The sequence below is a fragment of the Mustela erminea genome, chromosome 20, assembly GCF_009829155.1.
Source record: "Mustela erminea isolate mMusErm1 chromosome 20, mMusErm1.Pri, whole genome shotgun sequence".
In the NCBI taxonomy this organism is placed as follows: domain Eukaryota; kingdom Metazoa; phylum Chordata; class Mammalia; order Carnivora; family Mustelidae; genus Mustela; species Mustela erminea.
This window is the reverse complement of record NC_045633.1, coordinates 27,718,978-27,731,530: the sequence shown is the minus strand read 5'-3', so window position 1 is coordinate 27,731,530 and position 12,553 is coordinate 27,718,978. Positions and strand designations below refer to the sequence as shown.

The 12,553-nt window shown below is 49.7% G+C and overlaps 1 protein-coding gene across 3 annotated transcripts in view; it reads right to left on the bottom strand.

The window, feature by feature from the left end:
* SDK1 (sidekick cell adhesion molecule 1) overlaps positions 1-12,553 on the bottom strand; it is an 854,095-nt gene that overhangs the window by 101,354 nt on the left and 740,188 nt on the right. For all 3 annotated transcript variants that reach the window (XM_032327040.1, XM_032327041.1, XM_032327042.1), the window contains exons 23-25: positions 7,822-7,931; positions 6,101-6,251; positions 5,271-5,508 (exon numbers count right to left, since the gene is read on the bottom strand). In XM_032327040.1, the coding sequence (XP_032182931.1) occupies positions 5,271-5,508; positions 6,101-6,251; positions 7,822-7,931 (499 nt within the window). The remainder of the gene's footprint in view (positions 1-5,270; positions 5,509-6,100; positions 6,252-7,821; positions 7,932-12,553) is intronic.

The window sequence follows — 12,553 nt, the reverse complement described above, 5'->3', positions numbered from 1 at the left end:
AAAAAGGCCACGCTCGGGATTCAGTGTCAGTGGATTCAGATCTCACTGGGATCTAGTCTGCCATTTAGTTACAAAGTATCTGTGGTTTTAAGATTTAGTAAGAAAAGAAAAATCTTTTCCATTATCTGTTTCGAGGTAGATTTAACTTCCTTTCCAACCTGCCATCTTGCATCTGGGGACCGTGCTAGAGATTCCTTTCATGAAGAACAATTCTGATTAAAATGCTTCTCTTTTCTTCATCTGCTCTCTCTCCAGGATTCCTCATGGCTCAGTCTTTTGAAGTTTAGGGCCTCATTTATCCTTATATCATAATAAATCAGAGGATGTCATGAAGCTAGTTAGAGCATACTTCAAAATGGGAAACGTCATTTCAGTGTGGTTCAAGATGTTCTGCCCTGTGCTCCCCACACCAGCTTTCCGTATGGCCATGACTATGCCGTATGAGAGGACCCCTGTGTGGCCATCTCCACAAGACATGCGTCTGCAGTTCTGTTCTCCCCATCGGCTCCCTACCCCCCCTTGCCTCCCCATCAGCTGCACTCCACCCCTGGGCCTTGCAACACCTGCCCTCTCCTACCCACCCCCATGGGCTGAGTGGTGCTTGGCAGGATCTGTTCTAGGAAGGGGCGATTCCTCTGCTGGACCAGGGAAGGTAAGACATCAACATTGCTGCAATGGGGAGGGGCCTGCTTGTCAGAAGTGAAGGGTTGCCCCAGTAGGAGGTTCTGGAAGCACTGTTCAAAGGTGGAGGTGCTGAAGCCCCAAAGGACCAACAACAGTGGAAAGGATGCCAGAGAAGGCCCCAGGTTGGGGGGACCAATGTCTGAGCACCAGTACTCTTGGTGGAGAGATCAGCCCAAGAGGGGTCCTAGGAGCCCACCTTTCCTGCACCCCAAATGTCTGAAGTCTGAGTCATCTCATCTTGAAGATCAATAACCCTATTATTCAATTTGTGATGAAAACATCTGGAGAACCAAAACTCTTCTAATTGAACAAACATCCCATTAAAAGCCAAAAAATAATTTTCTGTAAGCCAGAACCATCAAAATAAGAAAGAATGTGTGAGCATAAAGCAGAACTTACATTGCAAAGACAATTTCGAGACCAGAAACTTTCTCGACAAGCAAATGATGAAATCGAAGCGGTTAGTTCCGGGGGCCTAGTTCCAGCCTGTGATTGTCCTTTAGCTGTGCGAAAATATGTCTGTGTTGTTTTTGTCAACCAAGACAAAAACAAACTCATCGTGCCTTTTTTTTTCTTTTGATACCAAAGCCGCACCTTGATATTAACTAAAACACAGAAACGCCTACAAAAGCAAACAATATCATTCAAGAGAGTCTCCTCAGAGTTACCAGGTAGGAGGCTACACAAGATTGTCTGAAGGGAACAGAGCTAGAAGCAAGCATCTGGGGTGAGCTGACGCCTAGAGTGATCTCCTCCGCATTCTCCTGACCACCGTAAAGGGAACTTTGCAGCAGCTGAACAAATTTCTATGAAAATATAGTATCACCTCAGCAATTTTGCCATGGGTTTGTCTTTTGAGAATGTTCTTTGGAAACCTAACAAAACAGTATTATTTTCCATTTTTATTACATTTTATTCAACCTTATGTGTTATTTAGCTTACAGTTTCTGGAACAAAATCCTTGAAAAGTAATTTAGCTTTGTGTAACACTTGAGGTTAACAGCTATTTTCCCTCAGCTCCTTCAAGATTATTCTCATTCCATTATGATTCCATTGTTCCATTGTCCTCTGGCCTCCACTGTTCTTGAGAAGTTGGCTTCATATTGTCTTGTCTTCTGTAGGTAAGATGCCTTCCCTCCAAGTGTTTTCAAGATTTTCTTTGGTTTTCATGCTCTACAGTTGCAGCATAATGTGTTTCGGTGTGGATTTATTTTATTTATTCTGTGCAGGATTCACTTTTCTTCAGTCTGATAAAATATCAGTTCTCAAGCTTCTCGGCTATTATCTGCCTATATTTTCTCATTCTCATCTCCTCCCCCCTTTCCCTCTGAGTCTTATTAGTTATATGTTGGGCCTTCTCATTCCATTCTTTATGTCTTTTAGCCTCTCTGTCACGTTTTCAGTCTCAGTGTCTTTGTACTATATTTTAAGTTATTTACTCATACCTAGCTTCTGGTTTGGTAATTCTCTCTTTAGCAGTGTCTAAACTGCTTTTCACCTAATGGTAGCATTTTATTTTCAGTGGCTGTGTCCTATTTGTTTTCTTAAAGAGTGCTTCCAAAGTGGCATCTGAATCTTTACCTAAAGTTTTAATGCTTTATTTTCATAATTTAAGACTACAGCCTTATTTTATATTTATTCCAATTCTTATCAGGATATCATTGATAAACCACATTGTATAAGATTAATGTGTACAACATGTTGATTTGAGACACTTATGTACTGCAAAGAGACTACCACCATAACATTAGCTAACACATCGAACAGTCACAAAATTATTGTCCCTTTCTTGTAGTGAGAGCATTTAAGATCTACTCTCCTGGCAACTTTCAAGTATTTAATGCAGTATTATTAACTATAATGATGATGCTATACATAAGATTACTCAGAACTTATTCATTTCACACCTGGAAGTCTTTAATAATTTTAAACTTATATAAATAAGTAAAGAATTTATATAAGTAATTTTATACTTATTACATATTCTCTTTCATACATTTTATGTATTTTAAAGCAATCAAGGCCCTATTTCCTCCCTACCTCCTTTCCTTTCTTCCTTCTTTCCTAAAACAAAAAATATCTTACTTTTACTCATACCAGAATATTTCCTTGTGTGTTTGAAAGTTGTAACTTTATCTTTAAAAGCGGATTTTTCTTTGGGACAAGTTGGCTGTGGCAGTATCTCTCCAGAGGTGTTTCCTACTTTGGTTGCCCAGAAAGTCTGGCCTAGAACTGTGTTTCTTTCTTCTTTATTTTTCATTTTTTGTTTTGTCTTTCAAAAAAAATTTATTTTGTTTTTGGAGGATTGTGAAATCATTTATTGGGGTATAATACATAAACTTTCAGGAGGAGTGGATCACTGCTTTCCTGGGGTAAGAAGATTTTCCAGCCAGTGACGATGGTCTTCATGGTCTTCCAGTGATGTAGAAAGTGCACAATCTCGGAACCATACTTATTGTAATATCACTTAACACCTGTGATTGTCCAGCTTGTTTTTTAAATTTTATTTTAAATACCCCCTAAGGTGTTAGGGGTATGAAATAGAATCTCATTGTGGTTTTGGTTTTCATTTCCCTGATGGTGAATAATGTTGAACATTTTTTCATGTGATTACCTGACCATTTGTATGTCTTCTTTGGAGCAATGTCTGTTCAGATCCTTCATCCAATTTTTTACTGGGTTGTTTTTTCATTGTGGAGTTGTAAGAGTTTTTTTTTTTTTTAATGTACATCCTGGATATGGGTCCTTTAACAGATGAATGATTTGCAAATACCTTCAATGATTGGGGGACTGCTTTTAATTGTTTTCTACTTTATGGTGTTCTTTGAAGCACAGAGGTTTTCGTGTTAGTGAAGTCTCAGTTATTCTTTTGTGGCTTGTGCATTTGGTATCTGGAACCAAGTTTTCCATTGGTTTCTTTTCTAGGAGTTTCTGGACCCAACAGAGTAAATTCAAAACTCAAACCTGAGTTGGGCACAGGACTTAGAGTTATATATTTTTCGTATTCAGAGTATGGGTAGACAGGTGGACTTCCTGTCTACTTCCTGTCCCTGGGCAGAGATTTTCAGTCTCTCCTTTCAATGAGGGTTCAGCATTCAGGAGCCTCATCTGTGTGCAGAGGCCTTGATTCTAACTCCCTACCTTGTGCAAACTTGTGGCTGAATCTTCTATCCCTGGTTGCAAGTCTCAAAGATCCCAGGATGGATGTATACCTCCCAGGCCAACCCCCTGGGGTGGCCACAGGACTAGCTCAGCACTTATGGGTTCAGTCCATGTCTGCCTCTGACTTCTGGGGAGTTCCTCTGGTTTTCTTATGAGGACATCAATATGTTCTAAATCTCAATGATATTTTGTCCATAATTTTCTAGTTAGTTACAGCAAAGTGTTTTTTTTTTTTTTTTTAATGTTTTCTTGCTCCGCCTATTGCTGGGGTTAGAACAGTCCCCTTAGAATGTTTCAAGTCCTCCTTTTTGTCACAAAGACTGAATAGAGCTTTTTAGAAATCCATGTGAACACAAAGCCACAAGCTGAGTGAGTGTCTCGATCTTTTCTTTCTAATGTAATAAAATCTACAGCCTGAAAGAAAGCCAGGAAGGCATCTGAGCCAGCCCAGCAACTCCAGCAAACCCCTCTTCAAAAATCGGTCCTCTTGGAAGGGGAGCGGTATGCTTCCTTCTCTTCAGGAGATAACCTTGCCATTTCAGACCAGGTGGAAAGAACTGGTCTGTGTCACTGTGCGTCTTTAAACATGACTGGAGCCCTCTTTGTCACTCCACTAACTCACACCAGGCTAGCAGGGGTCCCCTAAACCACAGGTTAGCCTGCAAAGCCTGGCAGATCAGGGGAACTCACTGCAGTCTGGACTGCAGCCCAGACTACTGAGTACTGACCCGAAGTACTTAGTACTTTTCCTTTCCTCCCCAGGCGCCAACAGTAACCCCGAGCCTGGTGGCTTTGTGCAGAGGGGTGCGTGCCATTTCTGGACAGGTGTTAGGGGCCAGGGGGTGTACGCTCTTTGCTTCTTCTTCTTCCTCGGGTAGCTGGGCCCAGACAAGGATTGGGCCAATAGCACAGCAGAGTCTAGGTCCCTGAATTATGAGGAAGAGAGCCTTCTGCCAAACAGGACCCCTGTCCTACTCAGTCATGAGTTTGAAATGAAGGTCTGCTGTGTCAAAGGCAATCGAACCTTCGAGGGGCTACTTGTTAGTGCTGGGGAGATGGTCTCAGCCCCTCCCACACACTACTTTATCAAGAGGAGGTCCGGAGTGTCTTGTGTTATAAAGATCTCCCTCAGAATCACTACACACCCTTGCTTACTATCATTAGGGTGAAAGTCATACCTAAGTTAAAAGATAATACCATGAGTCCAGCCCCTAGTAAGACCCATGGTTAATTTCAAATTAGTGGCTTGGACTCTAATGACGTTTTCCTGAAATTCCCACTGACATTGACCTAATTAATGGGTTAGGAAAGTATCGGCATAGACACGGGGTGGGGGGCAGAGTCACTGAGATGTGATGTGGGGACAGGGGACACGGAGCCCCATCTCCAGGGATACCCAGGTCGGGGCTGAGCCTCTGCCTCACCTGACTCCCGCGTGCGGCCCCGCACCACCTCGCTCCAGGGCCCGGCCCCAATGGCGTTGAACGCCTGCACCTGGAGCTCGTACTCCGTCCACTCCTCCAGCCCCTCGATGGTGAACTCCCTTTCCAGCCGGTCGTGGATGACCTGCGCCAGCGCCGGGGCCTGGAGGTCGGGGCGCCAGTACTTAATCCTGTAGCCCACCGACTCGGGGTTCCCGTTGTACTGGGAATCAGGCAGCGGCTGGAAGCAAACGACACGCGTGGTGAGCCGACATCTCAGAACCACCCCGTCAAGGTCCCCAAGCGTCCACCAGTCTTAGCAGGCCAAGTCCATAGAAAATACTTTCCGGGGGGAATAGTCTTAGAACCTCTACCACGTTGTTCCCTGGAACTCTTCTTTTGTTAATTAAATGAAATCCTGTCAGTAACTCGGGCTGGACATAATTTCTTTTAATACATTTTGGCTTAGTTTTGTGGGGGAAAGGTTCTGAATAAATGTCAAGCCGCCTCTCCTACAAACACCGAGTGTTGGCTCCGCGCTCACCCAGCTTAAGGACTTACAGGTCCGGCCTGCGGCACCACTGGCTTCCCTCCCCCAGAGATGACTACTCCAGTCCAAGAAGCCAGTGAGTAATGCTACTCATTACAGGATCGCCTAGGCTGGTCTGCGACCCAACAGCAACTGTGAAATGCAATACTTTTTGGTTTAACAGAGAGATTAGCTCTGACTAGGACAAAGCCATGACTGAGACACCGCTAAGCTCTGGCTTCACGTGCAGACCTGGATATCCCAGGCGACTGTCCCTGCAGCCAACGTCCGGCCCCCAACTCACCACCCAGCGGAGCCGCAGGCTGGTCTCGCTGGCCGTTCGCACGGTGACGCTGGTGGGGGCCACATCAGGGGGGGCCTGCAGGGTCTGGATGACCCGGGATGACTGGCTGAAGGGGCTGGCACCAACGACGTTCACCTGCCTCATGCGAAACCTAGACGGAAAGCCGCGGACAGAGTTATTCTGCAGGAAAGACAACAAAAACCCACCACCTTCTCAGGATGTTCTGCTGTGTGTCTGTGTCATGAAGGCTGTCCCGAGGATGCCCTCTTTCCACCGGCTTTCATGAAAAATGCAAATTGCGTATTTGGCCCTTCCCCCTAGAGTCTCCAAGGAATGGTAAATTTGTTCCAGCGCAAAGATTTTAAATTCCCAAGCAAAGCATAACTGAATGGGTTACATGGCCAGAAATCTGTCAGCAGATGCCACTGGTTGACTTGTGTTTAGGGTAAGGCCGGGGTCAGAGGGCGAGGAGCCAAATGATGGCCTTCAGAGTCTGGTGTCATTTCAATGAGCACGGGTGCCTGGACCCCATTTTCTGTTGGCTCGGGGGAGGAGCACTGGCCCCAGAACCCACACCCCAGGACTCGGACCCCATTGGAACTGAGACCTGAGGCAAATCAGACTTGCCCCCATATCCTTACCTACAGAATGAGGGTGGCATGGACGTGCTTTAGAGCCTCGATTAATATTTTTGGTTCTCTCTCCTCTATTTATTTGTACAATTACTTTGACTGAACTTCTCCCCAGGAAACATGCCCTGAGCACACACGCGCATTCACCACAGGGGCTGGGAGAGGAGAGGGGTCTCCAATCACAGTTTCTGACCTTGGCAGTGATGATACAGCTGGTACCAGTTTCACAGGGTAAGCTTGGAGCCCCTGCAGCTCACTGTTTGAGAAATGTTTTTTTCCTCTAAAAACAAGTGTACAGGGCCTTGATCCATCTGCTCTGATCTCAGGGAGGATGTCACAAGGAACAGAGTCTGAACAGCAGCTCTCATTAGGCATTGTTTTAAAAAGCTCTAATGTCGGTATTATACCAAAAAGAAAATGTTCTTCACGAAGATGTAATGTCACCTTTTACTCTCTGAATTAGTCATTCTTAGTCTTTTACTCCCTGATCTTATGAACAATGACATTATCAAACCCAACATCTGGTGATAACTGGAAATTTCATCTCGGTCAATGATCTTACGGGAAGTTATAACGTCTCTAACGGCTTGTGATCACGCTACCCTTTGTTAAAGCCAAGGATTTACTGCCTGGATAGGTTTCAGGATCAAGAAACAAAAGGTTATGCAGTGTGTTAAGTGTTTGATTAGTGAGCCCGATCACTCCCGCGTCCCAGAATGGGGAAGGAGAAGACGTTCCAGGGAAGACTGCTTTGTTTACGCACGCATGTTAATAGTCCCAAGAGGTTGTGGACTTTGTGGGGAAAAGCCCCACCTCTTGGTTGCCCATGGCTCTTGGTATTGAGCCCAGTGGAAGAGTGAGCCATTGCAGCTGGCTTTGATGGCCGGAGCACTGCGGGGCCAGCATTGGGTCTGCACCGGGAATAGTACTCAGCCATGCATCTTGCTCCTAAGGTTCAGTGGACCAATAATACCTCTTGGAAATGTCTCAGTTAAATGCATGGAATCAGGTTTTGCTCTTCTAGGCTGAAGCCAACTGTTGGCATTGCTAGCCTTCCTCCTGTGGTGGCTTATCACCTGCTGCTCTCACCTGTAATGAGTGTACGGCGTGAGGTTTGGGATCTCCAACATTTGGGCATCGGGCTCATTCTCCTCCTCGTAGAGGCTGACCCACTCCTCCTCATCACCGATGGCTCCAACCTATGGGAAAGATGATGCTCAGATGGGATGGATGAGCTGGGGCACGGAGATGGCCATGTACAAGACGTGTGGCTGCCTGGTGTCTGTCAGGCTGGGCAGAGCCATGTGTGTCTCTGACATGGGCAGATAACTGGATCTGCACACACACCCTCAGCTAAGCCCTGGAGATATGGCTCCTGCTATTCCCGCCAAGGTCAGGACCTAGAGGATGAAGTCTCTGGGAACAAACCCCCCAGGGCTAATCCACCATGGGAGAGGACCTCCCGTGCCATCCTGCCCTTCCTCCTGGTTGACAGGCGAGGACTCAAAGAGAGGCCCAGAGAGAAGACTTGGTCAGGATCCCACTTAGGGTCCAGAGCCATTTCCACTACACACTGACCAAGTGGACTCTGTCTCTCCCTGTTCCCACCCTGCCCATTTCTGTCCCAAACACACACCAAAGAACCAGTGCAGGCCTTGCACGGAGAAGGACTGGGCCCTGCCCTGGGAGCCAGACCAGCGGGCCAAGTCAAGAGAGCCATGAAGGGAGACAACATGACTTCATACCAGCCAGGAAAGCCCTAATTCTCCAACACAGGTTTCTGCATCCCTGTGCCAGGCACACATGGCCTTGTGCAGGCCATGTGGCTCTGGGGGACCCGGCGGACACGTGTGGAGGGAAGGTTGGGAGTGCAGAGGGGGTTTCAGGCCAAAGAAGCGGGGGTGAGGTGTGTCAGCCCAGGCCTCTTTGCTTTTAACGCTCCGTAAATCTGTCAGATGACAGTGCAGAAATGTGCTCATTAAGTCTGCGGAGAGATCATTCGGCAAGTGGCCAGGTGGCTGGAGGATGGCTTAAGAATTTAAAGTCTTGGGTAACTGGAGAAAGGTTCAGGAGGGCATGGAGGAGGCCAAGCAGACACAGAGCTGGGTGGCCCACCTCCTCCAGAAAGCTAAGTGCAAACTCGAAGCTCGGAACAGCCTGCATGGAAAGCACAGACACAGTCTGGCAGTTCCTCAGAATGTTAGATGGAGGATGACCCTGTGGGCCAGCGAGTCCACGCCCAGGTAGACGCTGGGATGACCTAGAAGCTGGTCCTCTAGGGAGCCTGCGAGCACTTCTGTTCCTGGCAGCTCTCTTCACAGTGGCTACAGGGGAAGGCCTCACGAAGGCCGGTCGCAGGAGGCACAGAGGAACACCGTGGTGCGTCCACACGGGGGAGTCCTAGTTAGCGGGAACCAGGCACCTACCAGCCTATGGCATGGGCGAACCTCAAAAACACGAGGCTAAGTGAAAGAAGCCAGACCCTAAAGACCACGTTTATATGAATCTACTTCATAAAATTCACAGAATAGGTAAATCCAGAGTCACACTGCAGATGGCAGATGCCAGAGGCTGAAGGAGAAGTGATCTGGGAGTCACTGCTTAATGGGTACAGCGTTTCCCTTTGGGGTGTTGACCCCAAAACCAGGTAGACGTGGAGGTTGCGGAGGGTCTGCACTCAGTGTTGGCTCTATGCCCGGCTCAGGGCAGAGCACGTGGCACACAGCAAACGGGACGGGGTGGCTCAGTGGGTTAAGCATCTGCCTTGAGCTCAAGTCCTGATCCTGGGGTACTGGGATCGAGCCCAACATTGGCCTTCTCTGCTTGTGCACTCTCTGTCAAATAAATATATTAAATAAATTTTGATAAGAAGTGTTAAAATGTGGGACGATTGGCCAGAACCATTTGGTAGAAAAGACCTAGAGATCAGAGTCCATGAGCAGCCGGGAGACGAAAGCAGTGAGGCAGTTGAAGGGGGCAGTGAAATCAGAAAACGAAGCAGTTTCCACCACTGGCTGGTGATGGGGGGACAAGGCGGCCAGCCTCCTCCAGTCCTCAGCCCTGGGACCCCCCACTGGAGCCTGCAGACCCTCACTTCAGAGATATAGAAATGAAAGAGGGAGAAAACAGAGACAGATCGAGGCTCAATCCAGGTGGCACAGAAGCATGTCTTGGAGAACAGGAGGGTCAGGCCAGCCACAGATAGCACTGCATGCCCCCAGGGCCCATGGCGGTCACCTGCTGCCTCCACTGTGCCTGTGAAGTGGGGGAGGCCCGGCAGGGGAAGACCGGCCAGCACTGACCATGGCCTGGGTCCATGCAATGCTGCTGGGCAGATGGAGGTGAGTCCCTCTGCAGGTGCGACATCAGGGCAGCGCACTGAATGTCCACATGGGAGCCCTGCGTGTGGCTCAGTGTCCAGCCCGCAGGAGATGCAGTGGGAGTCTGTGGGATGAACGGTTGAGGGCCGGTCTCGGCTCCGCACAGCTCACAAACACCTTCTGAACCCTCAGCAGCAGGGCGGGGAGGTGGGGAGGGCAGGAGGGCTGGGACCACGTTCTCTGCTCAGTTATCGCCGTTCTAGACATGAACAAGATTTATGAAGGCCATAAAGCCAAAATGCTAACAATCCAGCTGCCCTGTATTGAGCAGCGGGCCCTGCGGACAGGGCCTCACGGGAGGATCTGGTGGTTTCTGAGTCCCAGGTGACAGGGATCCCTGGGAGACTGAACCAGGGTACCTGTACTCTTCTTGGAAGACAAGTTTGGGGTGGGGGGAGGGAGAAAGAAAGAAAAAAGGAAGAAGAGCCAACTTCAGTTTTGGGGCAATCTGTTCAAGAGTTTTTATTTACCGCCAGATCCCAGGCTGAGAGGGCGCGGGCAAGTGGGGTACTCGGGACACTGGGGGATGGAGGTGAGCACCGGCCATGGGTGCCTGCTCGTGGCCATTGGGCACTGCGGCACTGGTGCTGCCTGGTGCCTTCATGTCTTTACGTGTCTTTACGTGCCCACATGTGGGGGAAACCTGCTTGCTTGGTGCCACTTTTTGGCCAAATCCCCAGCTCAACCGTGGAGCTCTCTTGTGCTTCCCCAAAGCCACTCCCCTCCCTTCCTCTCTCCAGGTGCCCTAGCCTCACCCCTCCAACTGTGGTTGCTTTGTTGGAGCTCCTGGGGCAGAGGGATGTCCCCAAGCTAAGAAACAGCAGGGTGGTGGTGACAAATGCTTGGCCTTGACCCTGGCTGTTGGCATTCCACCTGCCTGGTTGCCTCCCTGGCCTAGAAGCGTCCATCTGCCGGCCGGCTGGCTGCCCTGACCCCGTGGCCATCACCCCTCCCCCGCCATGGCCTGCTCCTGGCCACACAGCTGCCATGGTTGACAGGGCTCGGCATGTGGTCTCAGCGGGGTCAGCAGCAGTCAGCTGCACTGGGTTCCAAGCCCGTTTCACTCACGTGCCTGTAAAGATGGGTGGGGAACTGGCAAGGCCTCCTTCCCGGGCCCGTGGCGGGGCTTTGCGAAGGGAGGACAGGATGAAGCAGCAGGCTCGTTTGGGTCTTGGGCCAGGCTGGCCCACAGCTCCACCGCCAGGACGTGGGGTGGGGGGCATTGGATGAGGACTCCTACTTAGCCTACCCGGGGAAGGGGGTCCCCCAGTGGAGGGCCGCTGAGCAGGGAGGGCTCTCCTTCTGGAGTGCCAGGGCCCTGCTCACCTCCACCAGCCCCAGCCTCCTCCCTCCTGAGAAGGTGGCCGCTGGCTGCGGGCAGGGCTGCTGTTCCGCCTCCAGCAGTAGGGCTAGCACTGAGGTCTGGGGACCCCCAAGGTCACACTTCCTGCCTTCTCACGGAGCACTCTGTCTCCTTTTGTAAAAAACCTGGATTTGAACGTGTGCCGAGTGAGCGGTGAGGCCAGGTGGCCCTGCACAGCTTCTGGGCTCTTCCTGCCACTTCTCCCTGCAAAGCCAGTCTGTCGTTCTGGGGAGGCATCACTCAGCCTTAAACACCTGTACCTCACGAATGTTCTGCCATCTCTCTGGAGGGTGCCTCCCCCTCCTGCTCCTGTCCTGGTGACTGGTGAACTCCTCCAGAATCCACAGAGCACCTGGGCCTCTGGGAAGCTTCTGCGACCCACACCCCACCTCCCCCAGATCTGCCCCCCCACCCCCACCAGGCTGCTACCTCTGCACTGTCAGGGCATCTTCCCTGTCCCTGACACACAGCGCTCCTCCCACGTGTCACAGCCCCTTAAAGACACGACTCTCCTACAAACACAATGGTGTGTGTCCAGGATTCCTTGTGCTCAAAGATGAGGGAACCAGCAACGGTCTAGAAATGGTTCAGACAATACCAGATTCAAAATACGCGGGGTCCGCGAATGAGGACGCTGCGACAAGGTGGCCAAGTCAGAAGTAAGGCCAGCTACAAGAGCACGGCGATCATAACCTCTGGGCGTGTGGCTTTCTATCTCCTCTACGGTTGCATCCAACTTCACAGAGCCCAGCCGAATCATAAACAGTATTAAGACAGATGAGCCTTAGGAGTCAGCGCACTATGGTTGAGGGCCAAATCTGGCCCACCTCCTGTTGTTGTAAATAAAGTTTTATTGGAACATAGCCACACTCGTTGGTTTGTGTACCGCCCGCCAGTGGCTATTTCCATGCTCCCGTGGCAGAGCTGTGTGGTTGTCACAGAGACCATCTGCCCGAAGGCCTGAAGTATTAACTGCCTGGCCCTTTACAGGAAACATTTGCCAGCCCCCCTCCAGAATTTCACGCACAGGACATGCAGCACTCCCTCTGTCTTGCCACTTGTGTTCTCCCTTTTGTCC